The sequence below is a fragment of the Solea solea genome, chromosome 1 (assembly GCF_958295425.1).
Source record: "Solea solea chromosome 1, fSolSol10.1, whole genome shotgun sequence".
Taxonomy (NCBI): domain Eukaryota; kingdom Metazoa; phylum Chordata; class Actinopteri; order Pleuronectiformes; family Soleidae; genus Solea; species Solea solea.
In genome coordinates this window covers 31600247-31626360 of record NC_081134.1, presented here as the reverse complement: position 1 = coordinate 31626360, position 26114 = coordinate 31600247, and the positions used below count along the sequence as shown (strand labels likewise).

Here is a 26114-nt window from a genome sequence, read left to right as displayed (position 1 = left end):
TGAAATTGCCCAACGAAATTACGAGGTCAGATGGAGACTTGGTGTGGAGAGCCGCCACACAATTGCAAACTCCACACAAAAAGATTGCATACCGGGAATCAAACCCAGCATCTTCTCGCTGTGAGGCCACAAAGACACTGGAAATTGACTATGGGCCAGTTACAAGCCCAATTCCCTTCCATTTGGCCGTGGTCACTTTCTAATGAACATTCTGCATTTTTTGCCCAAATATTAAAGGATAAATGACAAAGAGATTAAAACACACGTGTATATTGACCTTTGTAGATCACATACTAGTTTGAGCACTATGCACATCACTGGATATCCCACTAGTGGGCACACTGCAGATATCAGACCGTACAGAGCAATTGAAAATGTGAGCATCGGAGGAGGTTAGCTTGTGGTTAACTTCAGAGAACATGGCAAAGAAAGTAATCACAGCTCAATCATAGATCATACGTGAGGCTGGCAAATCAGTGATGTTGTAGCAATGGCTATACTACCTCTGTACTGCCCCTACTGTTAATGTAAGTATGACGTCTTGTGGACATATAAGACTTTGCTTCACTGAGGCCATCATCATGTTTCTACAGAAGACCGAATGGATTGTTTGAGTGTACAATTTGGGGTTTTAAGCGAAAGTGAGTGAGCAAAAATAAAGGAGGAATTCCTTTCTGGTTTAAGAAGGCCACCGTAGTTCGCTGATGTCCTTGTGAAGGGAGGGGAAGTGGCAGACTTTTGTAGGCTGTGTTAGGCATTTCCATTAGGAATAATACCAAAATAATCGGCCCCAACCTTTCCATTCTTTGGCTCCATTCCCTTGGGGTACCAGAGTGAAATGGTATAGTAAGCTAGACCAACTCCACTCAACGTCACTTCCTTGCGACCCATGTTTCTTCAACGCCCAAAGTCGATTCTCATAGAAAACAGCCACAAACCGAACGGGAAAAACAAGAGCTGCTGGATGTGCTCCATTGTTATCTCTCGTGTCACGTTCAATGTCGCTGTTTGTTGTTGTTGTCGCACCGGTACAACTTCACGTCAAGTAAACGTACTGTTCTCAGTCAGTACTGTACCAAACCGGACCGTACCATGATGGAATCACGGCATTAGATACACATTGGATATTTGAATTCAGAGTTTATGTTGAAGGAGCCACTTTGATGCAGCTCACCATCCAGATGAGTTGGTTTGAGGGTCGGTGGAATCGATGCACACTGTGCACTGTATGGATAACTAAATTTCAAACTGACACCGAACTGCTCTTTGACCTTGATGTGCATATTGACTCATCCTCCATACGGACCCCAGTTTAACCCTAAGGCGTTTGGTCGCTTTGAATTTTCCAACAGAGCTAACAGAGGGACACAACCTTTGACATAAACAAAGTGTCTGAATTACTTTGTGACGATCCATGTTCACTTCCAATCATCATCATATTGAACTGACCTTTTCTGGCACAAACAGTGACCTTGTTAGGACCAGTTGTCCTCATGGAGACCAAAACCTGGTCCTAATGGGATAATACTTTGTTAGGTGTCCTGAGAAGAATAACTGTGCAAACCTTTGTGTGATGCATGACATCTACCACACTGTAATTATTATTATGAGCTAATACTGTAACCATATTTCTTCATCAGTGCTGATGCAATTATAAAACATATTACAGTGACCTTTGCCTGTTGCTCATAATTAATCATTGTTCATGCGAGGGTGAAACGCGAAGCAAAAACAATCTATCACGTCCTGAAGCTTCCAGGTAAAAAGCAGGTGAAAAGTTTCAGATTTTATTGAACAACTCAAAGGTCACTCTGCATTACTCAAAATGAGTGAAGCCACTTTCACATACCCAAACCCCCCCACACACACCCTCTTATTAATTCCTGCCATAATTGTTGGTGAGCGCTCGCTCACAAAGCGGGATTAACATTTGACGACCTTTTCCCGTGAAGAACATGGCGACTGTCGTCCCTCTGCTTTCTCTGTCTGCGTCGCAAATGATTCTCATTGAGGTTTATTATGTCAGTGAAATTCACGAGGACAGCTGTTCTGGGACTATTATTGACTGAGAAATGATCTGTGTGTCGGTGCTGAGAAGCATAATTTTTGTGGCGTTGCATTAGCCCTGGGAAATAACACAGATAACTCATTTTGCTTTTACCTCAGGCCGTGTACCGTGCTAAAGAAAAAAAAGCCTCTAAAAGGGCAAACATGCATGTGTTTAAAGGCGACTGTAATCTACTGGAACCTGTGTGTGTGTGTGTGTTCATATTATTTTATTTATTATTTATTTTCAGTTAAAGTTCAGTAGATTAGACAAATGAAGGCTGTTCCCCTCCGTTTTTAGTCTGTAAAATAAGATGGTTTAAGCTAGGCTAAAAGCTTAGCTAAGATACACATATGATGTCTCTAATTTTACTAAATTTACTAAACAAATGCGAAATTTATATGAATGTATGAGTATGGTGAACATTTTCATATTTATTCATATAAATCTCAAGGCTGTTTCAAACCTCATGTCTCTAAGCTAAGCTAGACAAAGCTAGGCTCAACTAAGGTTAGCTAAGACACAAATTTGCTGGCTCTCATGTAACACAATTACTAAACAAATATGTTCAACGTACAAATATTGTGATGCAAATCTAACATTCATACAAATATCAAGGCTATTTCAAACCTGCCTATTTATGATTGTACAGGTTTAAATATGAACATATTTATGGCTAATATTCCATTCACTTCACTAAACGCTTGCAAATATTATACGCTGAACTTTTATCTGCTTTTCTCTTCTGTTTTTCTGTTAATATCATCTCATGATGTTCCAATAATGGAATAAAGGAAATTTGCCTCATTGGCTGTTGTTTAACAAATAAATAGTGTCTTTTTTAATCATTAATACGCATCTATAGGACTTGTTTATATTAGAAAGTCAAATGAGGTTAAAATGGCATTCCAATAACAATAATTAAAACAAAATTGTGCATGCAAACCACTCGTAGATTAATTAATCACAATGCTGTCCATGAAAAAGCAATCACTGATGTTATTATATTCAATTATTATTATTACCTCCAGATATCTGTACCGGTGACAACTGTGACATTTTACCTGCCATCTCCAACTTTTAATTTGCATCCTTCCCCTTGCTCACGACCCACTAAAGCAATTATGCCTATCAGCGGTGCAAATCAAATTTTACATTTGGCAACACACCGGTCGTTGGAGGAGAGCTTCCGGTTTTGGCACTTGACTTTCCCAGGTTTCCTAATCTAATCAGGTCTCGAATGTGGGAGAGAAAAGAACGTCCTCCCTCGATATTATCACCTTCCATTGTGAGAAGAAGACGGTAATAAAATCTTCACGTCTGTCCTTATCAAGGAAACATTAAAACAGGCCCACGCAGCTTTATCTTTGATTCATGGTCAGATTTGTGCTGTAAATCTTTGGATGTTCCAAACAAAATCTTCTGCTTTCCTTTCTTTAGGAGAAGCAGGACAAAGGCTCAGCAACAGAGTAATGCACATCCTCTTTGGAGTGGCTGGCTGCCCATCTTTTGTAATTATCTGATGATTTGGTTCATTAAAAATCTCTGCCATCATATTCTACATTATATTTATTGCTTTACAATTCTTTTTTCCACAGAGGGAATCTCTCTTATCTTACTTGATTGGTGATCCTGGGGGGCGAGGCCGTTGATTGCGTTCCTCTTGTCTGGGTTTAATTGGCGTGCCTGGATGACCTCATTCAACTTCTGCTGCAGGGTGACAAAGTCCTGAGAGGTCTTTGAGATCTGTTGGTATAGATTAGACAGAAATAATCCATGAACAGATTAAAATATGGGGCAGTGTGATGGAGTAACAGTTTTGTTTGAAGGTATTAACCTCCTCTGAGAAGCTCTGTAGTTGCTCAGCTTCACTCTGTGCTGTGTCTTTGTTGGCCTTCAGGTTCTTCCTGTCCTTGTATCCTCTGAAGTTACTCTGGATCTTCACAGCAGCCTGTTCTTCCTCCACCCGTTCCCTCTCAGCATCTGCCTCATCATTACGTTCAATCTCTATATCTGTAACATCAAGGGGTACCTCCTCCTCTTCCTCCTTGTCTTCTGTACCTTCCTGTGCTCTACCCTGAGCTTCTCTCTCAGCTTTCAGCTTCTTTCTGTCTTGATGACCTCTGAAGTTACTTTGGAGGACAGTGGCTGCCTTTTCCTCGTCCAGTTCATCCTGGTTCTCAGCAGATGCATCTTGCAATGACTCTTCCACATGCATCACCTCTTCTTCTCCTTCTTTTGGAGGTATAACCTTGTCATTCTTCTTCCCTTTCTTGGGGATCTTGCCTTCCTCCTCAAGTCGTTTTCGCTCCTTGTGGCCACGGAAGTTGCTCTGAATCACCACAGCTGCTTTGGTCTCGTCTTGGTCCTCTAAAGTGACATCGCCTGGAGAAACCGCTCCTACTTCTTCATCTTCCTTTGGCTGGTGCTTGTTTTCATCACTACAGATCTCCTCTGCTGGCGTTTGAACTTCAGGAAAATCTCCATCTGCTGTAGTGCTGACCCCTGTTGAAGCTGCTCCTTCACCAGTTGGGCTGGATTTCTGTTTCTTAGCAGGGATTTTTCCTTCTTCTTGCAACTTCCTCCTCTCTTTGTGACCTCTGAAGTTGCTCTGGATAACAGTGGCTGCTTTGGCTTCCTCCTCCAAGTTAGTGGCCCCTTCCCCTGCAGCATTTTCCTGTCCATTTTCATCTGCTACTTCTGTAAGTTCATCATCTTCAGGCACCTGTGTTTGATCACTGTCATCAGTTTCCTCTGCTTTAAAGGTACTTTCTTCATCCTCGTCATTGTCCTCTCGTTCATCACCCGTCTTCTCCCCTTCTTCTTTTTCTCCTTGTCCCCCTTTTCCCACGTCCTCTTCCACCACAGTGTTTGGTAACTCTAGCTCAGCATCAGCCATGGTATTGTTTCTCTCTTTAAACTTTTTCCTCTCTCTGTAGCCCCTGTAGTTGCTCTGGAGAACCACAGCAGCTTTAGCTTCATCCTCCACGTTCTCTGCTGTAGGTTCTGGAGTTGAGGCATTTTCATCATCTGTGCTTTTGTCCGGTTCAGGCGACTGTTCCTCCTTTTCTTTAAGGGAATTATTTGCTTTCTCTCGCTCTTCCCTAAAAAGAAAAAAGTTGAAAACATATTAAACATCCCTTAATTTCTTTTAAGGGTATACTGTAATCACTTTGCGGGTATATCACCGTTTTCTCTTGAAGCTTTTCCTCTCCTTGTGCCCTCTGTATTGTGCCTGAATCTTGGTTGCAGCCTTGTTCTTTTCATCTACCAGCTCCTTGTATTTCTTTTTTACGAGATAACCCCTGCAAACTTAAGTGAAAGACAAACAAAACAAAACATAAACCTGGATAATTAAAGCGAGGACGATGTAGCGACAACAGATGCCTGATCGACTTGTTCTCACCAGCCTGAAACTGGACGATGAAGGCCTCAAACTTTACTTTGCTTTTGTCATCGGCGACCTGCTTCCGAACTTTATGACCTCTGTACGCTGGAGACAAAAGGATGATTTGGTTTGATGGCTCCTTAGCTCAATCATATTGTGGGAAACTGACAGGAGAGTGCAGATTACTCACCTGATTGCAGCACCAGAGCACTCTGTTCTCTGTCTTTTAACATCCGCTGGTAACGTTTCGCTCCCAGCCAGCCTCGGACATAAGCCTGGAGCAGAACAATGCGATGTGTGGCCTGTTGTACCATCAAGTTCAGGTGCTCGACATGGTAGTACTTCAGGAAAATCTGAGCGCAAGAGACACAAAAACCTTACAAATCACCAATTCAAATGGTTTATTTTCCAATTAATGAAGCTAAAAAAAACAGCAACATTTTATGTACATTTTAAAGAACTGCTGCCTAATTTACAGATTGACTTACTTCAATCAATCTGATATAAATATATACTGGGAGAAAATCTATTTAATCTTCATATTTAATCACTAAATTATCAGATCCTGTGCTTTTTACTTACTATATCAGGTAGCTCACAATATATGATATCAAATAACAACAATAAAAAAACAAAATTATTACTAATTTAACATATTTCCTTACTGGGGGTGAACAATTTCAACAAAATCACAATATGGCTTACTGCAATTTAAAATTTTTCAAGGCACAATATTTATTCAAGCCAAAAAAACGTTGTTTTTCAACACAAACCTAAACAATTATGTAAAAATTACCATTTGCTTTATTGCAAATCAATCATCATCAGTCAAAATAATCGCATATTTATTCCTTACTTTAGTCTTGCCCATTGCCCAGTTCTCCAGCTTGGCCTTCTCCAGTATTGTAGCACAGGTTTCTGGAGACACAGCTGGTTCCTCATGTGCAGGAAATGCCAACATGAAATACCTGAAACAATCAGTGTAATCAGCTCCACATGTGGGTCAATTATGTCAATGTTTACCCTACTGTATAATTGTATAAATCATTGCTTTCATTTGATTAGAATCTGCTAAATCAGTTTCCACTTTCTCAAAAAAACGAGGACCCGCCAACCTCTTGATGAAGTTGGCAAACAGGACGCGGTGAGAGAAACCCTGACGCCGGATCTTGGCGGTCTCCAGGACGCCGGTGTAACGCAGCTGGAGCAGAACCTTCTCCCGGTCAAACTTGCTGGCTTGGCGATCGTTGTTAGGTTTGATACAGCGCACAAAGTGTGGCTGTCCGGCCACCATCTTGGAGAGCAGGTCCATCAGAGAGTACTGCAAACATCACAGGGTTTCACATGTTCAGAGGTGGAAAGTAATGAATTACATTTACTCATGTTACTGTAATTGAGTAGGTTTTATGTAAAGTCATTTTTAAAATGAAAACAAGGACAGGGGAATGATGAGGACATGTGAATGAATGATGAGAACAGGTGAATGATAAGGACAGACAGGTGAATGAATGATGGGGACAGGTGAATGATAAGGACATACAGGTGAATGACAAGGACAGGTGAATGACGAGGACAGGTGAATGATAAGGATAGGTGAATGATGAGGACAGGTGAATTGGCATTAATTAAGGTCTCTGAGTGCATTTGTGACCTTTGATCCATTTTGACTGACACATCATGTGTTTAAATATTTTATTTTGTCAGCTGTTAAAGTATTGTCTTTAATTACAGTTTATGTGAGATTTGTGTTCTCTTGTCATTTTCAGACGACACAAGAAAGAACCTTGTTAAAAAAGTAACTTTTAAGATACTTTTTTTAAAACTTTAACTTGAGTACATTTTTGGAACAGTACTTTTACTTGTACTTAAGTAAAATGTTATCAAAATAGTGGTACTTTTACTTCAGTAGAATATTTCAATACTCTTTCCACCTCTGAACATGTTGTACCATACATTAAATTGACACAGAAAAACAAGTACTATACAGTTTAAATGTAATGAATTAGTTGTTCAGAGTCACACAGAACATAATCTTACTCTGAAGTAGGAGGCCACTGTCTGTGTTCTCATGTTGGTTGTTTCTCTCGGGTGGTAAGGTACATCTCCCTGTTCACCCCCCTGACAACAAAAAACATTAAAGATGTCACAAAACAAAATGACCCAATTTGTTCTTAGTAAACTTATTTATGAGTGGATTTATGTCATCAATGGTAACAAATAGGTAGAAGAGCATAAGAGGTGAGACTTTATTTGAGCTTTATTTCCTGAGCAGACGGCAAATGACATGCATAAAAATGGGTACAAATCTATGTCTGAAACTACATTCAAACGAGCTCTGAATTCTCAGCAGCACAGACTGGAGAAACTGCAGGGGGAACCACCTTTGTAGCTCAGTGTAGCTTCTTTAAAGCCAAACCCTTTGATGAGCTCTTTGTCTCGTATGCAGATAAATGGAAATCCAGGATCTCATCAAACACAGCTCATTTGAATGTTGCTACTGTTGATTGCTTTTAGGTGAGCAAACTGCGTCAGGCTGAGGACGCACACGGCAAACTAATTTACTTAAGAAAGTCAGGAAGAGCGTTTTCGTTTAGCCACTGGCAACCGGAAGAGATAGATAAGTGAAAGGTTTTTGATATTTCTAAGCATTAATTAGGTCTCATTTATTCAATTTATTTGCTGGTTGTGGACAGGAAATCCACTAAATGAATGAATATGAATGTATGAACATAACAATGTCATCTGCAAATGCACAAGCAACGTGGAAATGAGCCGATTACCTCACTGAAACCAAACGAAGAGTATAAGGTGAGCACTCCCATCTTTCATGGCAGACATGAAGAGAAGAAGAACAGATACAAAAATGGACAAAGAGGACAAAAGGTTAAAAGAAAGAAAGAGGCTGAAGAACTGGAGAACAGTAGTGTCGATAAAGACGGAAGAGGAAAAACTTAAAGTGGGGAACGTTTCAGAGGAAGTTCCTGATGTAGTAGATGATACCTTGGCGAGGGTGGCGCTGCGTGTGGGCGTCCGCGGGCGACGCATTGTGTTCGGGCCTTTTCCTCTGCTGTGAGCGAGGTTACCTGTGAAGTAAAACAAAGAAATGATGACAGTCAATAAGAAAACTGCCATTAAAAGTAGAACTATGCAGGATTTCTACCCCATTTTAACAGCTTCAGAGTCATTGTCATGGTTAAATGTCTTTTTGTGGAACGTCTATCACCTTCACATAACTCCCTCTGTATTTCTCATTATAGCTTTGTTTAGATCCTCCGCCCCCTGGTGGCGGGAAGGGATTTGTTTTTAATCTCAGAACACAGCGATAACAGTTGAGAACAGGTTGGATTAAGACTTAAAAACGCAAAGAAGTGTCCACGAAAAGTTTCAGAAATGAATTCTATTGGATTTAAAGGGATTGTTGTAGGTCTGACACAGAGTAAAGTAACATGAAGAAGAACAAAAGCACTAGTAGTTACGTACTGCGGCTTTAAAAGAGCACTGCTATGATTAATGGCTTTGCAGTTTGATTCTGACAGACCCGGCCCCCAGGATGCCAGAGACAGTTTATTACAGCAAATGTCCTACAGATGAACGTCAGCAGCCAAACAATAGCCTGTTGTTTAACTTCATGTACACTAAACTGGGACTGGCTCCACCCCAAGCCACCTTCTTTACCCGTTTTGGTGAGAGGATGAGTGACGAGTTTACGAATGAGCTCGTTCTCCGACGACCTGAGCAGCAGGATGATGTCGGCTGGAAGCGTGTCTCTGTTTTTGGCCAAGAAGCCTGCGGCATTGTAGATCACCTGGAGGTGTGGTGGAGAGAAAAGAGAAAATGAAGCTTAAAAAAAAATCCAAACATGCTGTCTGTATATAGTTTAAGTGGCAGGAGAGGCCTTGTGCTTCAAGCTTTGACATGTTGTCTGTTTTTCCTTGGTTGTATTAAATGGATTTTTGACCTCTGGAACTGCTGCTCAATCTATTTTTGGACCATATTTGTAAACTAGAGATGGTTCTGCATAAAAATCCAAGTGAAGTAGTCCTTAAAAAAAATTTTTTTTTTAACTGTCTGTCTTTCTTCCTCATTCTGGTGCTCAGTTTGAATTTCAGCAGCTAATCTTGACCAAGTCTACATCTTTAAATGCATTGTTTCTGCCATATTAGATATTTGCGTTAAACAGCTGAACCTAATAAACTATATATACTGTATATTATGATGAATGGTTACCTTTCCAGCGTAGTGGTGGATCCCAAAGCCAAGGTCAACCCTCTTTGGTCTCCAGAGGCTTTTGGTCTTGAGATTATTCTCAAATTTCTCTAAAATACCCAGATGAATATGATTCAAACACATTTCACTGTAAATCACACTCATTCTGAATGTTGTTTCTGAAGATTATTTTGAATATTCATAAGAAAAATTTGAAATTTTCAGAAAAAGAGTTTGTATCTGTAGTAATTTAACTCTACTGACCTACGAGGGTCTGATCGGTGCCTTGAGGGAACCGACTCTCCTCGTCCAGGAGCGAGAGCATCCCCATGGGCTTCTGTAGGAAGAGGTCCAGCAGAGGACGGTTGTCCTCGTACTCAATCATCCGAGCGTCCACCTCCTCATTCAGGTATTCATCCTGTACAGAAATGACGAGACAGTCGGAAACATCGATTTTTATCATAAACTTCCTGCCTTTTTTCTTTTGGGACGAATAAAAATGTCCATTTGGACTCAACAAGTCCTCACATTCAGTCTGTTACACCATCTGTTGTTCAGAGACACGTGAGATGTTAGACGATGGTATCGCTTTAGAGGTAAAGAATCAAAATCAAGAACCCAAAACAGCAAGAAATCTCGATTTTTTTTAATTCAATTCAATTCAATCTTATTTGTATAGCGCCAAATCACAACATACATTATCTCAGGTCTCTGCGGATAGACAACATCATGGAGAGCAGAGAAGTTCAACAGTTCACACAATGAGTAAGCACTAGAGGCATCAGTGGAGAGAAACGATCTCTGACAGAACCAAAGATGTGTGGCCATCTGCCAAGACAGGTTGTGGTGAAAGGAACAAATGGGGGACAGAGGAGAGTTGGGGGACAAAATATTGAATATCAGCATAGTTTTCACACAAGCAACGTGAAATAAAGACACTGTTTTAGTCTACATTCAAAACATTTAGTATCAGGGACGATTAAGGGTTAAAGTGACATACCTTAGTCAGTAGACCTCAGTCTACTGAGACATTTATATTAATTTTGAATTTGTGTTTATGGTGTGGGGTTTGAGCGTTCTTCCTTTGATAAATTCTCCTGCAAGTCCATGCTTGTAAAGTGCTGTGTGCTGATTCTTTAGATTTATTTTACAAACAGACTATACAATCAAGAAACCCCAAATATAAAAACTTCAGTGTAGCGTTTTCTACAGAAGACAAAAGGGGAGGTTTGTTGTGCTGCGGGGGAATCTCGTCCGTGTTACTGAGTTAACCTGATCACATCAGGCAGCTGCTACAATGACTCAGCAACATTCACAGACACTTTCCTTTCCCTCCGAGGAAGAGAAAACCGCATTGGATCAACAAAAACGCCCGCTGTAGCATGAAACTCACACTGAGAAAGATTGGTATAATATGAAACAGCATATATGTAAGGGAACACAGTAAAGTAACGCTGCCTTAAATCTGCTTTATGGCCACATCTCGGGCGATGCCTGTTCACTTATCTCACGGAACATTTATTCTACATATCAATACATACATTGAGTATAAGTACATGTTGGCAGTATAGGACAATATGTTCCTGGGCCGCGTGCCAACAACACCCCAGAGTGAGTTTGAGTCCAACGCTGACTGACTTCAACTCCTAATTGACCCTCGTTGGCGATGATTTATGGCTCCTCTCTGGGGTGAGAGCAAATTATTTAACATTGGCAAACCTCTCTCTCTACCACCCTCCCCCCAGGGCGATGCACCCATGAGACGACATAAAATGAAACCTCATTCTCCTCATAAATAAAGACAGCAGCATATTTTTATACCCTTGCCATCGCTTTAAAAAAACACAACCAGGTGACAAATGATGACCATTAACATGGAAATGAGCTGGTGCCAAGGTGAAAAAAAATGGTACGTTCCAGGAAGGAAGGACTTCTGTATTTACCGGGGTCACTGGGTCCACTCACCTGTTCCCATGCGAAGATGTGCTGGTTGAAGTAGAACTGGATCTGCTCGTTGGCGATGTTGATGCACAGCTGCTCGAAGGAGTTCTTCTTGAAGTTCTCGAAACCGAAGATGTCGAGGATGCCGATGTTGAAGCCCTTGTCGTCCTCTCTGCAGGCGAGAAGAAGTTTTGTTTTTTTTATGTTTTCCTGAACGTCAAGATCAAGGTTAACAAAACTAAAGCTAACTGAAATAAAAATAAAAACTAGAGTTAAAAAAAACCCTGATAACTAACTTTTATAAAACTAACTAAAATTGTCTTTGTACATTTATTTAATATCTAAGCCTTTTGGGTTCATCTGAAGTGTGTTTATTTTTTATAATATAAGGAGTTGTGTATTATTACCGCAGCAATTTACCACGGGTGCACCTGCGTGAGCACTGAGGGTTAAAATGGCATCTTTTGTTCGGTTTATAATGACACACATTATTATCTACTTATCCCTATTTTACAGATTTTAGAAGCAGAATCCATCATTTTTCAAGACCCTCTCAAAATCCCAGGTCTGGATCCAGACCTATTATCATAAATAATTGATTTATTTTGGTCTGTAAGACTATTTTCATATGTCCATCTATACTTTTACTACTATACTACTTTTAAAAATCTTATATTTTTCATTTGACACAAGATATTTGGCAGATATTTACATAGTATACAGTACTTTGGGTTTGACCACTCAGGGATATTATGTTTGAAGAAGTCTGCTTGGGTAAATCTTCTCTATCTGGACCTAAATCCTACTTCTAATGCAAAAACAGAACCTTTAAATCCCTCATTCTTCACTCCTGACACCCTGCTCCCTCACAGACTCACTCTGGCTGACTGTTGGGCCGCAGCAGCGCGTTGATGCGGTTGACGATCCAGCTGAAGAGGCGGCCGTACAGAGCCTTGCCCATGGCGTCCCTCACCACCACGGCTTTCTCCACCGTGTTGGGCCGGACGATGGTTTCTCCGCGGGCAACCACGCAGTGGGAGGTCAGCGCCTCCTGGAGCTCGTCTGAGCGGATGCGCAGCAGTGACGCCACTGTGTGGACACGAAATAACATCGAGGTGGGATGAGAGCGAGTAATGCATGCAGGGCAGGGAGTGCAAACGTTCACTGTGCTACTTTATACTCAGAAATAAAGTGATAACAGTCTGGTTTCACATTCAAATAAGTCACTAAGGATGTGTTTACATTGCAATGATACACTGCCTGTATCTGATGTTTTTGGAAGACCTGTTTACATTGTCTTTCAAAAGTGACCCATATCTGTTTTTCGCATTTACACTGGCGATTCTGCTCATGGGCGGGGCTTAGGAAGCTGCCTGCTGATTTGCTACTGGATTTGGAATGACAGCTCAATGGACCCGAAGTAGTCACAGGCTTCAAATCGCTGTCCATCTGGAACTCGTTCCCCCAAGTTTTCCCCGTCAACATCTAACAAAGTAATTGTAAGTATCTAACGTTTATAGTCTGACAAAACGGCAGCTTTCTAAGCCCATGGTCAGAATCACAAACAAAAAAAACACGCTGCAAAGAACAAACGAGTGAGGGAGCGCAAACGCAAAAGAGTCAGAAAAAACAGAATTTCGATCATTGCAACAGAAGTGCATTTTCAAACAAACACATTTCAATATTTTTGAAGGATTAAATGTATATTTAATTTGCAATTTGTGTATTTTGATTTTTGTTTGCCGCTCAATTCATTAAGTGTTGCTTGTTAAATGAAAAGTAACTTTTAAATCCTCGCTTGAAAGAGTTAAAAGTCCATTGGTTTGTGCCTTCGTTCCTCCACGGCACAGGTTGAAAAAGAGTCACGTGATCGTAGACGGTGTATTCACATAATTCGGCCACCATCCTATATTTTAAGTCATGTCGACAGGGGAGCATTCCAATCAAATGAATCAATCAGATTTTATTGATGAAGCAAATAGAAATCTGAAGAACAACGTGCTTTACGTGACAATATCAAATTCTATATATTAAAAAAGACAAGAGAGGGAAAACTGTCAGTAATGGGGGGACAAAGTAACAAAGTGACTAAAATTAGGGAAAAATAAGAAGGCTAAAAAGGCAGGGGACGTATAATATAACATTAAAATGGCAAACTAAAAAGGTAAAAATATGAACATTCTGTTAATTTACTGCTTACAGTGAATAGACACAAATCCATAAATCTGATGTATATCTCATTTATTTCCACATATGAATGAGGCCTGAATCTGAGCCTCAAGGGAGGAAAAGATCAGAATTGGGTCTCATGCACCATGCAGTGTAAACGCAGCCTAAGAACATGTTCATGTTCATTCTCATTCTCTGTAACAAGAAACAAATTTCGAAAAATATAATGGAGGAAAATCATGTCCCAGAGAACTTCACCATTGCTGACTAACGTTTGGTAACGCTGTTGCAGTGACTCTGCACTCATGGAGAGTTTATTTCAGAGCAACAGTTTTCTATATTTAGCTCCACCTGGAGCTCTCTGCAGAGATAATGGAGAGGAGCAGAGGAAAAGGAGGAGGAGGAGGAGAATTGACAGGGTAGAGAAGGAAAAGAAAGTCAGAGTCATGTTTGGTGTTTTTTTACGTCATCACACACACACACACACACACACTGAAGTGCCGCTACACCCCCCTACACCCACACACAGATCTCCTCTCACCGTTCTCCAGTACAGAAATGTTGGAAATGTTGCTCTTGTCTGTCTGATGCTCTGTGGCGACTGGACAGAACTCGATGTCGCCGGCGTTGAGGATGGAAGCCAGGGTGCTGTAAACACTGCCCAGCTCCTGCGTGCGCACATGCACACGCACACGCACACGCACGCACACACACACACACACACACACACACACACAAGAGAGCAAACACTGTAATCTTGTATTCTGACCTTGACGTTTGTTAATGTAACAGTAACTGAGTACTCAACAATAACACTATGGACTACAACTGCTGATGGTTTCCATAACGGATTAATCTGCCAGTTATTTTAATGACGTTCAATTGACGTTAATAAATGAACGTCAGCAAATAAAATGGTGAAAACAAATCTAAGGTCATATTTGACTCTATTGTGTCAGTTTGTGGCTCCATAACCGGGTCAAAATTGACAAAAGTGCCTCAAAGGTGATCTTCACACACACGAGACAGGACGTACTTTAGAAAAAGGGAGGCTGTTCTTTCAGCAGTGCCAAGCGATTACAGGATAAGTGCTATTGACGTGCAGATCCCAGAGGCAATCACTTCTCTGGGCCTCATTAGCCTTCACAATGCCAATGGCTGACTGCCGACATGGGCCTACAGCTTCAATCTCAATAATGAGACGTACAGTGTGCACCTTTATAAACTGCCTACAGACCACTTTCACAACTTATTTTGTGTTTTTTTTTTGGAGATCACTGATTAAACTTGTCAGTGATCACACAGACGGCATTAACAGTAATTTGTGTACGACTGAGCTAATGTGAAACAGATAAGACAATAAATAACAAGGTGTTTTTACCATTGACTTGAGTGGCAGCCATCTTAGAATCCTGTGTCTGTGTCTATGTCACTACCCAGCTAACAATTTTTGGTTTTTGGTTGTTCTGGGAACATTCTCTGAAGGTTCCTCCCCTAGATTTTCCTGTGGTTGGAATGTTTTCCTAACGTTCAACTAACTTTACTTTTTAGTTGCACATTTTGTTCCCGTAACCACTTTTGTCACAACCTTTAGAGAACGTTCTCTAAAGGTTCCCCGAACATTCTCCTAATGTAAATTGGTCACAACCTTCATACATTAACATGACAGCATTCATTATATATCATTTATATTATTTTAAACTGTGCACATTAGTAGACAAACTTGTTGGCTTACTTTAGCATTAGCTCAAAGCATTAGCTCAACATCAAAGAAGTCTGACACATCAGCAACGACCTATGTTGTTTTGCACGGAGGCCTTGACGTCCGTCCTGAAGGAGGTAAAACTCCTAAACTCTTCTTCACCATCATTGACGAAACCCAAGTATCGGTTTTCTTTTTTAAAGTAAGTAAAATGAGCACAAGCTCATCTATTTTATTCACTTAACAGCATACTGCGAATAGCGACAGTGCGTTGAAATTCACGTCAGACTTATTCACAATTTTACACCATGTTTTTGCATTGCCTTTGATGTGCAAAGACCTTTAGACTTACTTTACATTCACATGTAATGAATTTATGCGACCGCATTATAGAATTTCCAATTTCAATTTGTTTTTCCCCCCAGTAATCAGTGCAGTGGTTTGTACCTCCAGGGTGAATCCAATGACTTTGAAACACTGCTCCACTGCCTCAAACTGCTCCTTGTAGAAGGTGTTGCTCACGATGTCAGGCCCTAATTTAATGTGCTCGTTCCACAGATACCTGCAGCACAGGGAGGCAACAATACATCAGGACTTTGAGGGAGAGAAGCGAGGAGTTTGCAGAGTGAGCGGGAAATAACAGGGTTAAGGACTGGGCTAAGAAATGTCAAACCTACTTAGGGGTTTTGCTGTCAGAGAGCTTGTAGTGGGCTAGTTTCTTCCTGTCAGCCAATCCGGCGTAAATATAGTAGAAGATGTGGAAGTTTCTTTCCCCTCTGTGGAAAAATACACACAAGAGAATGTCAAGTTTTAAAAGGAATTTCATTTTGTTTAACTGATGAACGTCCTCCTGTTTTACCCGATTGTACTTTATAGAGTCAGAGTAACAGACTAAATGCAGTAAATCAGCTCATGTTAGCTGCATTTTATCCATTAGCTCAACAGCTAAAATGCTTGTGTGTAACATTTAGGAGCATTTATTGCCAAAAATGTGATATATTTACTCTTAAGTATGTTTGCTAAAATAAAAATCATTGGCTTTCTTGCTTATTTATTTTATTTGGCATTTGTTCTATTAGTATTAGCTCAAATTTCACTTAAGATGCATTTTAGCCACTAGCATTACTTGCACATGTTTGGCCACAGGATCCCCGATGATTTCTTCTTCTTTTAGGAAAGAAAAGATCACATTTTTGTTTCATCTAAAAATCCTTTGCTATATTTTATGATTTTAGGGGCTATAATCAGCTAGTAGAAACAGGTGTATTTCTTGTCTTATTTAAAAGTGTTTTATATGCATATCACTAGCAAATCTCCACCACACAGACCCCAAAACATATTTTTTGAACATGAATCAGTGTTTGCTGTCCCAAACAATTAGTATCTAACAGGCAGAATAAAAGTGCAGCTCCAGGCACCGCCTGCAGCCAAATCAAACCCTCTCTGGCCCTTGTGTGTCTGTTTTCTAATGAAACACTCAAGTCTCGTCTTTGAAGTTCCACCAAGGACAACTGCGAGTTCACAATCTTTGATCACACAGGAAATAAGCTCTGTCCCTCCACTTGACCCAGCATGTTCCCCAAAGACACATGATAAAAAGGACAGACGGATTGACTGTAGTGCATGTGGAAGGCAAACGCTGCCGGTTTGAGAAGGAGAAGTAAAGGTGAAAGAACGAGACGCGTTATTACCTCACTGATCCCCCGGCCGAGAAGCAGAGAAAAATAACCTTCACGGCAATGTTCTTTCAGAGAAAAGACAATAGATGTGATTCAAATCTCATTTGTTCTGGAGTCATGTGCGGAGACGTGAGGTCCTTTAAAAGACGGATAGAGACAAAAACAAGAAGAGAATGATATTTACACGGCCTGGTGGATGACTCTGGACTTCTCCAACAGATAGTCAGATATCTGCGCTCCCACCACGGTTCCCCCACAGGTGAACTTCATCTCCAAGTATTTGCCAAAGCGGCTGGAGTTGTCGTTGATGGCAGTGCAGGCGTTTCCAAACGCCTCAACCAGACTGTTGACCAGCAGGATCTTCTCCTGCAGCGTGCGGTTATTGGCCTATATAATACATGATATAATTTTAGGAAAAACTCAGAGTGTCAATAGATAGAAATGGAAGTAATCATTCTTTTGTTAAGAAACGATGCATGATGTGAATTTCTATTCAGGCCGTGTCTGTCAAAAGTGCCAAACTGCCATATTTTATTATTCCAGTTTGAATACCACGGCACCATCTGGAGCTTCAAATAAACTGATTACAGGAAGTTTAAAATGCACAGGTTGTTGGACGGGCCACAGCTGCAACAGACTTCTTCTATCAAGTCAGTTATGAATATATTGGTGACAATATTCACTTTTATTTTTCCTTTTATTTGCAACATAATATACCTTTTTTGATTGTGTTTATTTGGTTTGATATGTGGCTTTTGGGGGAAAACCCAAATGAAGAATAATTCTTCATGAAAATGAAATGTAACTCACCTTTCCAAGAACAGTCAGCTGCTGCACTAACAGATGAGCGCTCTCCGTTTTCCCCGCTCCACTCTCGCCACTGATCACAACACACTGCACACAGTATGCCAAGAGATGACGATAAAACAGTCACTTTAATTGACATTGCATTAGTGGAGACAAACAAATTGTAAACCTGGTCTGTGTTGTAGGACACCATGGACTGGTAGGCGGTATCAGCCACAGCAAAGATGTGCGGTGGGTTGGCCGTGCGTTTAGCTCCAATGTACATCTTAGAGAACTGTGAAGAGACAAGGTTTGACATTTAAATGCATTTAAAGGTTCACATTAAATAGATATTGCCCAAAGAATCATGCTCAAAATGAAGGAGAGATTAATTTATTAAACATATATCTCTTTGAAAACGGCAGGTTGACCTATTTACAACCAGAGATGTTCCAAAAACATGGCAGTTAGGTCAGAATTGTCCCAACTCTTTAACGTAAACGCGAGCATCACAGTCTGAATTCTTTAACGTAAACGTGAGCGTCACAGTCTGAACTCTTTAACGTAAACGCAAGTGTCACAGTCTGAACTCTTTAACGCAAACACAAGCAACAGAGATGGATGATAAGATTAACACTCAACATAAGACGACAGGAAGTTCATGTACGATAATCTGTCTCGTTAACACGATCTACTGTAGCAACGCAAACATCAATAACTGTCAAACACGTGAGTTACTGGTCATTCATACGAGTTAACTGACATCTAAACTGGTTATATGATGATCTATACTAGTTAACCGATGTCTGAACTGGTTATATGATGATCTATACTAGTTGACTGATGTCTAAACAAAGTGGTTGCACTGACCTGAGGCGTGTAAATATCCATCTTATGAAAAGGATTGACGGCAATGAGGATGTCCCCCACATACGTGTAAATGTCATCTCTTCCATAGCGACTCTGAAGCTGCTCTGTAACTGTGTTCTGGGACAAAAACAAACAAAGAAAACAGCCATTGATTTAGTTTACAGGCATGTCATGTTTGCAGGTAATTAAATCCAATTAAATACAAATGACCAACACACGTCACTGTCCCCAAAGGAGACACATGCATGAAAGTCATTATTACACCTACAATTGCTGTCCTACAGCTTAAGTCCTGCCTGTGACGTCAGAGTATTGTCTATTTGTCACAGGTTGATTGATTCTCCCGTCTCCATCACTGCCTCCCTCACAGCAGCAGAGCTGAAGGATGAGTGGAAATATCCGCTGGCAGTGGAGCCCCGTTATATCGTTCAATATGTCACATTTGATAAATTACACTGAATGTTTTTTGTCAGTCCAGTAACTTACGCTGTGTTCATGTATTGGATTTATATGTTACCACCAACAATAATTAGAGTTCCACTTCAGTTTTAAGGGCCGTCCACACAGAAACAGGTTTAGGTGAATAATACGCATACTCTTTTTTGTCAGAGAGGCGTTCCGTCCACATGGAGACGGCATGCCCAGCCATGGAAAAACCAGGAACAATTAGGCCGAGGGGCATTTTGTGTTATTTGCAGATTCTGAAAGTGTGATTTCTAAGCTTTCCATCAATGTCCAACACATGGGAACAGCTTATAATACGATCATCTGATCGAACAGAATTTTCAATGTGCGTAACATTTGCATTTTAAAACAACAATACTGAGCTAGCTAATAACAATGTAGCGACATAACGTTCTAAAACGTACAGTGGATTATTAAAAGACAGCGTCCAGCATGAAAAAACATTTTGTAATCCCTGTATGTGACTTCGAATGAACACTAATGTAATGTAGATTAACAACAATAATGAAAACTCGGCCCATAGACGAGAATGTATCACATTCTCTTAAGCTGTCATTCATTGTCTTGTATTTGGAGACTGTTGGACAGTTTTACCAACTACTGTCAATGGAAAGTAACTTAAGTCAGTCTGAAAAGACACTAGATATCACTAGAACACGTCCTGACCAGAGATTTCAGAGTCCCCCACTCTCCACCGCAGTAAGACATAATTATACTGTATGGTGATGACAGCATTGTTAATCATGTTCAAACTGTTTGTTTTTGTGCTGTTGTTTGTTCAGGTATTAGGGTGGAAAAATAAACTTGACAGTTTATGTTATGCTACTCTAATGATCTGAGGTCAAAGGTGAATGTGTTCCCGTTCTTACCTCATCGAGCACTTCTAGCGTGGCGAGGTCGTCCACCTCGTCTGGTTCGGGCTGCGTCATCGTGTGGCTTCCTTTTTTAGTGTTGATGCGCTCATGCCTGGTAATTCACAGAAACCACAACACAACTGTGTGTATCAGCAGCACTTGACAATTCAGACTGTGAACGCATGAATTCATTTATCTCTTTTTTTTTCTCTTCACATTCAAAATTCACTGGTATTTCTTTATTATTCTCATTTTTTTTTTCTACCACAGCCTTGATGAAACAATATCATCAGGACACCAACAGGTGGACATCATTTTAAAAATGAATCTAATCTAATTCTATCAAAATGGCCCAAAGCATCAAATTTACTGGTGCTTTTTCATTTGAGCTGTGGAAGAATAACCCATTATGTGTCGCCAGAACCCATGATTACATCCAATCATCTACCAAATTCATTTTTAAAAATTATTATTAAAACTGACAATGCAACAATTGTACCCAAATGTTTAAATGCACTTATTGTAAGTCGCTTTGGATAAAGGCGTCTGCCAAATGACATATAATGTAAAACATTAACAGGCGAACGGTGTCGGGATTCAGAGCTAATCGACTGCTGATTTCACGGCTCAGCTCTGCAGGGCTCTCGACGCTGGCAGGGCGACATTTCTTAAAACACAAGGTGCTTAAAAATCACAGGTGATAACATACTCACATGACTCGCTACAAACACTGTAAACAGTAGTCTGACTACATGTAGTCTGACTACATGGGCCATCACAACTAGAGTAGTGATGCTAAAAAAAAGAAGAAGCCAGTGACACATCTACTCCTACTGTGACATGAAGGTCATATATGCGTGTGTTACCTGTCGTTACTGTCTGAGCCTCTGACTGTTTTTCCATGAGGGCTTAAACAACAGAAATGAGACTGTATATTAAGGAAGGAAGGAAGGAAGAAAAGGAGGAAGGGAGGAAGGAAGTGAGCACATTCTGGGCCAACATTTTTACTCATGTGCAGAAGTGAAAGAGCTTGTAAAATATATCTCGTAACATTTGGATTTTACTGCCTGCAAGAGTTAAGTTGCAGGGTGGTCAACGTACATGAGGGTGACATCAGCGTATACAAACATCCATCCATCCATCTTCTACCACTTCATCCTCCACATGAGGGTGAGAGGCGGGGTCACACCCTGGACAGATCACCAGTCCATCACAGGGACACATATGGAGACAAACAACCATTCACTCACACTCTCACGGTCAATTTAGAGTGTGCAATTAACCTAATCTTCACCTAAATCCACATGTCTTTGGACTGTGGGAAGAAATTGGAGAACCCGGAGAAAACCAACACACATGGGGAGAACATGCAAATTCCTTGCAGAAGGGTCCTTGTTCTGACCAGGTCTCAAACCCAGGTTCTCTTGCTTCAAAGGCAGTGCTAACCACTACACCAACCGTGTGGCCCCAAATAGAAAAATGCTATATGCTTCACTGATAAGATAAAAATGGTTCAGGACGTTAATTCATGTTATAATTTTGGTGTTTTGTTCTATTGTACCACACTCACACCATATAACATAGCTCGTATCGCTTCAACACCCGGGTCACCAGAAAAACTTTACCAAACCTAAAGGGCCTCGTTACCTCTCTCAAAAACATCTCGAACAGAGGAGAAGAAGAAAAAAGAGAGTCTGAAGTGGAGATACGTAGGACATTTGGACATAAAAGAAAAGAAATGCTACGTTACTTCTGTTTAAAACATGGCGACTTGCGGCCAGCACTCCCATCGGTGTGACAAACATGTTCGGTGTGAACACAGCATTGCATGAACATTTTAAGGATAAAGTTAAAAAGGTATTGTGTCATAAAACGATTTGTCATCAGTGGTTAAGTTCTGTGAGGAATTAGTTTCTCAAACTACCACAAGTCTCTGCCAGAGGAGAGGAAGAATATGGGATTACGCTCTCTAATATTTCTTCATTTTTCAGTTTTAAACCCTGTTTGCATAATTTATACATTAGCCCATTATTGACAACATGTACGGAGCATCACTGACAACTTTCACTAAAATATAAGCCAGCTCTTTAACTCCCAGTAGTTACTGTAGCCCTGAGGGACTCAACATGACCTGATATTAAAAAGGTGTTTCAAATGTCAGTGTTGTAACTTTTTTGTCTGAGAGCTCATCAGAAATAGTCAGACTGAAAACCAGAAAGTGAGTGTGCGTATATTTAAATGTCACCTATCTCGCCCTATCATGTGTCTGGAGCAGACACACTTCCAATCTGTTTGTTGCTGAAAAATGTCCAGATACGTTTGATGTTTATAAAATAAAATTAAAACAGTGACAGTGACAGCTCTTTATTTCTGTATTTTTGGTCCCAGTAACCATGTCCTTCAATGTCTTAACTGCAGTACACATTTAGTTTTTTAAATGTTACAGTTTTACATGCATATTTTCCCTATTTAAGCTGTTGATTGTCATTGTTTTACCTCTGTATTGATTCCTTACATGTCTGTGTTGTTATAAAATGTCTAGAAATAAAACTGCCTTGGCCCTCATTTCAGAAAACATTTGTAGAAATGTGAGATATTGGACACAAACAGGAGACACGTGTGTGTATGTGTGTGTTTGTACCTTGTTTTTTCAATGACAACTTGCTGGTTGAGATCAATGAGCTCAATCAATTGCTTCTGCAGTAATTTCTCTTTGCCCACAATCTGTGAGATGAACACATGCTGCAGCAGGTCGAGCACATTTGGCCTCAGCTCAAAGTCCTTGATGAGACATCTGTGTGGACGGGTAGAATAATAATAATGTAAAATATGTGCTCGTGTTTTATGAGTGGAAACACTGCGTTAATCATTGTGTTAATCAAACACGTAGCTCACTTGCAGATGAAGTCGTTGAAGGTGTCGGACCACAGCTCGGGCTGGAGCAGAGTCGGCGGAGGATTTCTGTTCCAGGGAGGAAAGAGAAAGATAAATTGAAAGATAAGGAGCATAGATGGGATTTTAGTGGGAGCGAGCGAGCAGAGAGGGAGGGAGTGGGAAGAACAGGCGGAGAGGAACAATGGAGAGAAATCTTTACACTGCAAATATTCATCCTTGCACGCATTTCTGCCCTGTGACAAACTGCTGTTTCAGTCCTTTCTTTATTAAGTGTTTAAAAACCAAATCTCAGTCAAACACGCAGCTTGTTAAAGGGTCAACAGAAACACGGCCTCACTGTCTCTCGGGCTAATTTGCTTTTAATTCCCTTTTCTCTGCTTTCAGGAGAACCTGAGTAAGTGTGGTCGGGAGAGTCGATTCTGCCACGCTAATGCAGCGAGGCCTTTGTCACGTCGGCTCTGACAGCAGTAAATTGGTCTAATAACGAAAGGCCGGCCATACATCTCCTCTCCTTTTTTTTGTTATCACACAACCACAAACGCACCAGACGTCTGCTGTCGAATGTTAAACTGTTTTTCTTATCTGCGTGAGCTTGTGGTGAAGGAGGAGGTAAACGTCACACATGAGCTTTTATTATTCTTTGTATTTAGTGCTTGTTCACTCTGTGTGTGTGTGTGTGTGTGTGTGTGTAGGCAAAAGCAAATCTCCTGTGTTGTGACACGTATGCATAATTAGGAGAGGACGTTTAATCTTTCACCTGTGGCAGAGTCATACTTTGACCTGGAATCATTCCTTAACCCTCGCCCTAATCTTTATTTATTTAACCTTTATTTAACCCTTTAACACCATAGTCCGTCACTTTTTTTTGTGCTTATTTTAATCATAAAAGAGTATGTCCTGTGTGAAAATGCTTTTTGCCCATTTTTCCAGAATAACTTTCAATATCTGGCATTTATTTACAATTTACTGCAGGTTAAAATAGTGCATTAACAATTTAAAATGCAGTTGTACACGAACATGTGTTAAATTAGAAATTTGAACAACATAAAACACATTTAAAATAAGATATTTGTTTGAGGTTTTGAGTCTCAATGTCAAAAAACAGGCCAAAGAACAGGCGTTTTTCCAACTCTCTCCTCTCTGGTGAAAAAGACATAGATTCTTCATCTTCCTGCAACAGCGCAAATTAAATTACCGTAATAACCACATGTTGACTATGACGTGCAACTTCTCAGCTTTTCAGAACCCGCTGGAATCCGTCACGTAGTTAGGGTGATGCAAAGAAGGCTTGTGCAAACGTGTCGTTTTCGATAAAAAGCTGGAGTCAGCTCTTGTGTCCCTGTCGCTGTCCCCGTTTACTCACTGTCTCAGCACGAGTGGGGACGTGATGAGGACACAGGTACTTGTCCTCAGAACAGGTGTAGTGACAAACAGTACAAGCGCTCGTCTTGTGAAAATCATGATGGACACGAGGTGAATGTGTCTCCTTTAATTGTTTTTGAATACAGAATAATACACTTCCTTTATGCTGAAAATCTGTCAGATGAAAGCAAAATTTAAGGAAGCGATTCTACACTGTACTCATGTGTAATATATTCAATTTAAACTTCTGCCAATAAAACACATTATACACTGGATTTTTAACCAAGATAACTCATTTACATTTCATTCAGATCAAGACCTTCTGCAGCTTACACTAACAAATGTATTGGTACAGAAGAGTATTAGTGCCACAGAATATTCTGAGATTTAAATCAGAAATCTGAGATTAAAGTCAAAATTTAGACTTTTTAACAATAAAATAATAAATTAACATTTAAAACAGTAAGAATACTCTTATACAGTATATAGCCCCTGTCATTTATGTGTTTTCTTCTGTTGTTTTATTTTATTTGCTTTCTTGATTATCTTGTATTTTCTATTAACCCAGCTTGAATTAAATGAGACAAGTGTGGCTTGGATCAATACTGCTGATGTATGAAGCCAGAGAGAGTGTGAACAGATCTGTGCCTGCAGTCACATAGATCCTGGCAGAGCTGTGTGCCGCCTCCTGTGGAGCACGACCCCCGCAGAACACACACACACACACACACACACACACAAACACACACACACACACAAGCCGCCTGAGTGGATCTCTGTATCTGTATCTGTGTGTGCGTGTACACGTCACACAGTGATGGACAAAGTGCTGTGCACTGACGCTAAAGTGCTAATGCAGCTCTCACACTGGAATCAGGAGATGATAAACAATTACATTTCACCTTCAGCCGCTAAGAAAAAGGGAAAAAAGGGTATCTGTGTGTGTGTGCACTCACCCACCCCCCAAAATAGGACGAACAGGATGGGTGAAATGAGGGGGAGTGGTTTATGGACAAGCTCCTGTGAGCAGAAAAAGGCAGTTTGAAATGAAGTATATACTTTGTCTGTATATAAAGAAGCAGGAGACACTGAATGTCAGGACGATTCAACTGCGGGAGCAGGTCGGCCGAAAAGGAAAATAGCTGGTGTTTTGACTGCCACACAGAGTATTTGTCAAAATAAAATAATAATAATATGGCTAAAAATAAAAGGTTGATAGCAATTATAGCAAATACGTTGCTACAATTAATAAAAATAACCAAAAATATACCGTATTTTTCACTTTAATTTGGCGGTATCATTAAATCCAGACAGCAGCCAGTCCACTTTACGAGTGGGACAGAGACGTGCAAAAGTAAAATTTTTGTTTTGTCCACAATCGCACAGTGATTGACACTCAACTGCGTTGGAATAGTACCTGGACGTTATTAAAGAAAGTGGCGTAGGATTGCATATGAATGGTGAGGACATGTCCCCACTAATATATGGAGAAGACCAGATTGTCCTCATGTATATTAGAGACCGGGCGATGTGTATGTATGCGCAAATTCTGTGCGAGGAGAGCGACAGTTAAAGAGCGGATTTTACAAGTGTCAGTGAACGCATCACAGTTGAGCACTGTGAGTTACAGAGGAGATAAGAGAGAGAGCGCAGATCATGAGTGTCCTCACAGTTTCCAGAGTATATACAGTATGGGCTTGATATTTACTGTACAAACAAGGACTGAACATGAGATATAGTATATGTATAT

General features: G+C 40.4%; 2 protein-coding genes across 5 annotated transcripts in view; one reads left to right on the top strand and one right to left on the bottom strand.

Annotated features, from left to right (window-relative positions):
• apodb (apolipoprotein Db) overlaps nucleotides 1–26114 on the top strand; it is a 313363-nt gene that overhangs the window by 19270 nt on the left and 267979 nt on the right. The window lies entirely within an intron of this gene.
• The window catches only part of myo3a (myosin IIIA), a 49878-nt gene that overhangs the window by 4009 nt on the left and 19755 nt on the right, over nucleotides 1–26114 (bottom strand). For 2 of the 4 annotated variants that reach the window (XM_058646829.1, XM_058646856.1), the window contains 26 exons: nucleotides 23003–23068; nucleotides 22749–22901; nucleotides 20974–21015; nucleotides 20123–20219; nucleotides 18789–18905; nucleotides 18109–18213; nucleotides 17943–18026; nucleotides 17317–17519; nucleotides 16131–16229; nucleotides 15901–16015; nucleotides 14293–14419; nucleotides 12461–12671; nucleotides 11607–11754; nucleotides 9906–10059; nucleotides 9663–9751; nucleotides 9111–9240; nucleotides 8436–8518; nucleotides 8216–8257; nucleotides 7473–7553; nucleotides 6551–6756; nucleotides 6292–6403; nucleotides 5626–5788; nucleotides 5454–5540; nucleotides 5236–5359; nucleotides 3885–5151; nucleotides 3667–3793 (listed from right to left, as the gene is read on the bottom strand). In XM_058646829.1, coding sequence (XP_058502812.1) covers nucleotides 3667–3793; nucleotides 3885–5151; nucleotides 5236–5359; nucleotides 5454–5540; nucleotides 5626–5788; nucleotides 6292–6403; nucleotides 6551–6756; nucleotides 7473–7553; nucleotides 8216–8257; nucleotides 8436–8518; nucleotides 9111–9240; nucleotides 9663–9751; nucleotides 9906–10059; nucleotides 11607–11754; nucleotides 12461–12671; nucleotides 14293–14419; nucleotides 15901–16015; nucleotides 16131–16229; nucleotides 17317–17519; nucleotides 17943–18026; nucleotides 18109–18213; nucleotides 18789–18905; nucleotides 20123–20219; nucleotides 20974–21015; nucleotides 22749–22901; nucleotides 23003–23068 — 4232 coding nt within the window. The remainder of the gene's footprint in view (nucleotides 1–3666; nucleotides 3794–3884; nucleotides 5152–5235; nucleotides 5360–5453; nucleotides 5541–5625; nucleotides 5789–6291; nucleotides 6404–6550; nucleotides 6757–7472; nucleotides 7554–8215; nucleotides 8258–8435; nucleotides 8519–9110; nucleotides 9241–9662; nucleotides 9752–9905; nucleotides 10060–11606; nucleotides 11755–12460; nucleotides 12672–14292; nucleotides 14420–15900; nucleotides 16016–16130; nucleotides 16230–17316; nucleotides 17520–17942; nucleotides 18027–18108; nucleotides 18214–18788; nucleotides 18906–20122; nucleotides 20220–20973; nucleotides 21016–22748; nucleotides 22902–23002; nucleotides 23069–26114) is intronic. The other 2 variants (XM_058646847.1, XM_058646838.1) reach the window with 2 other exon arrangements.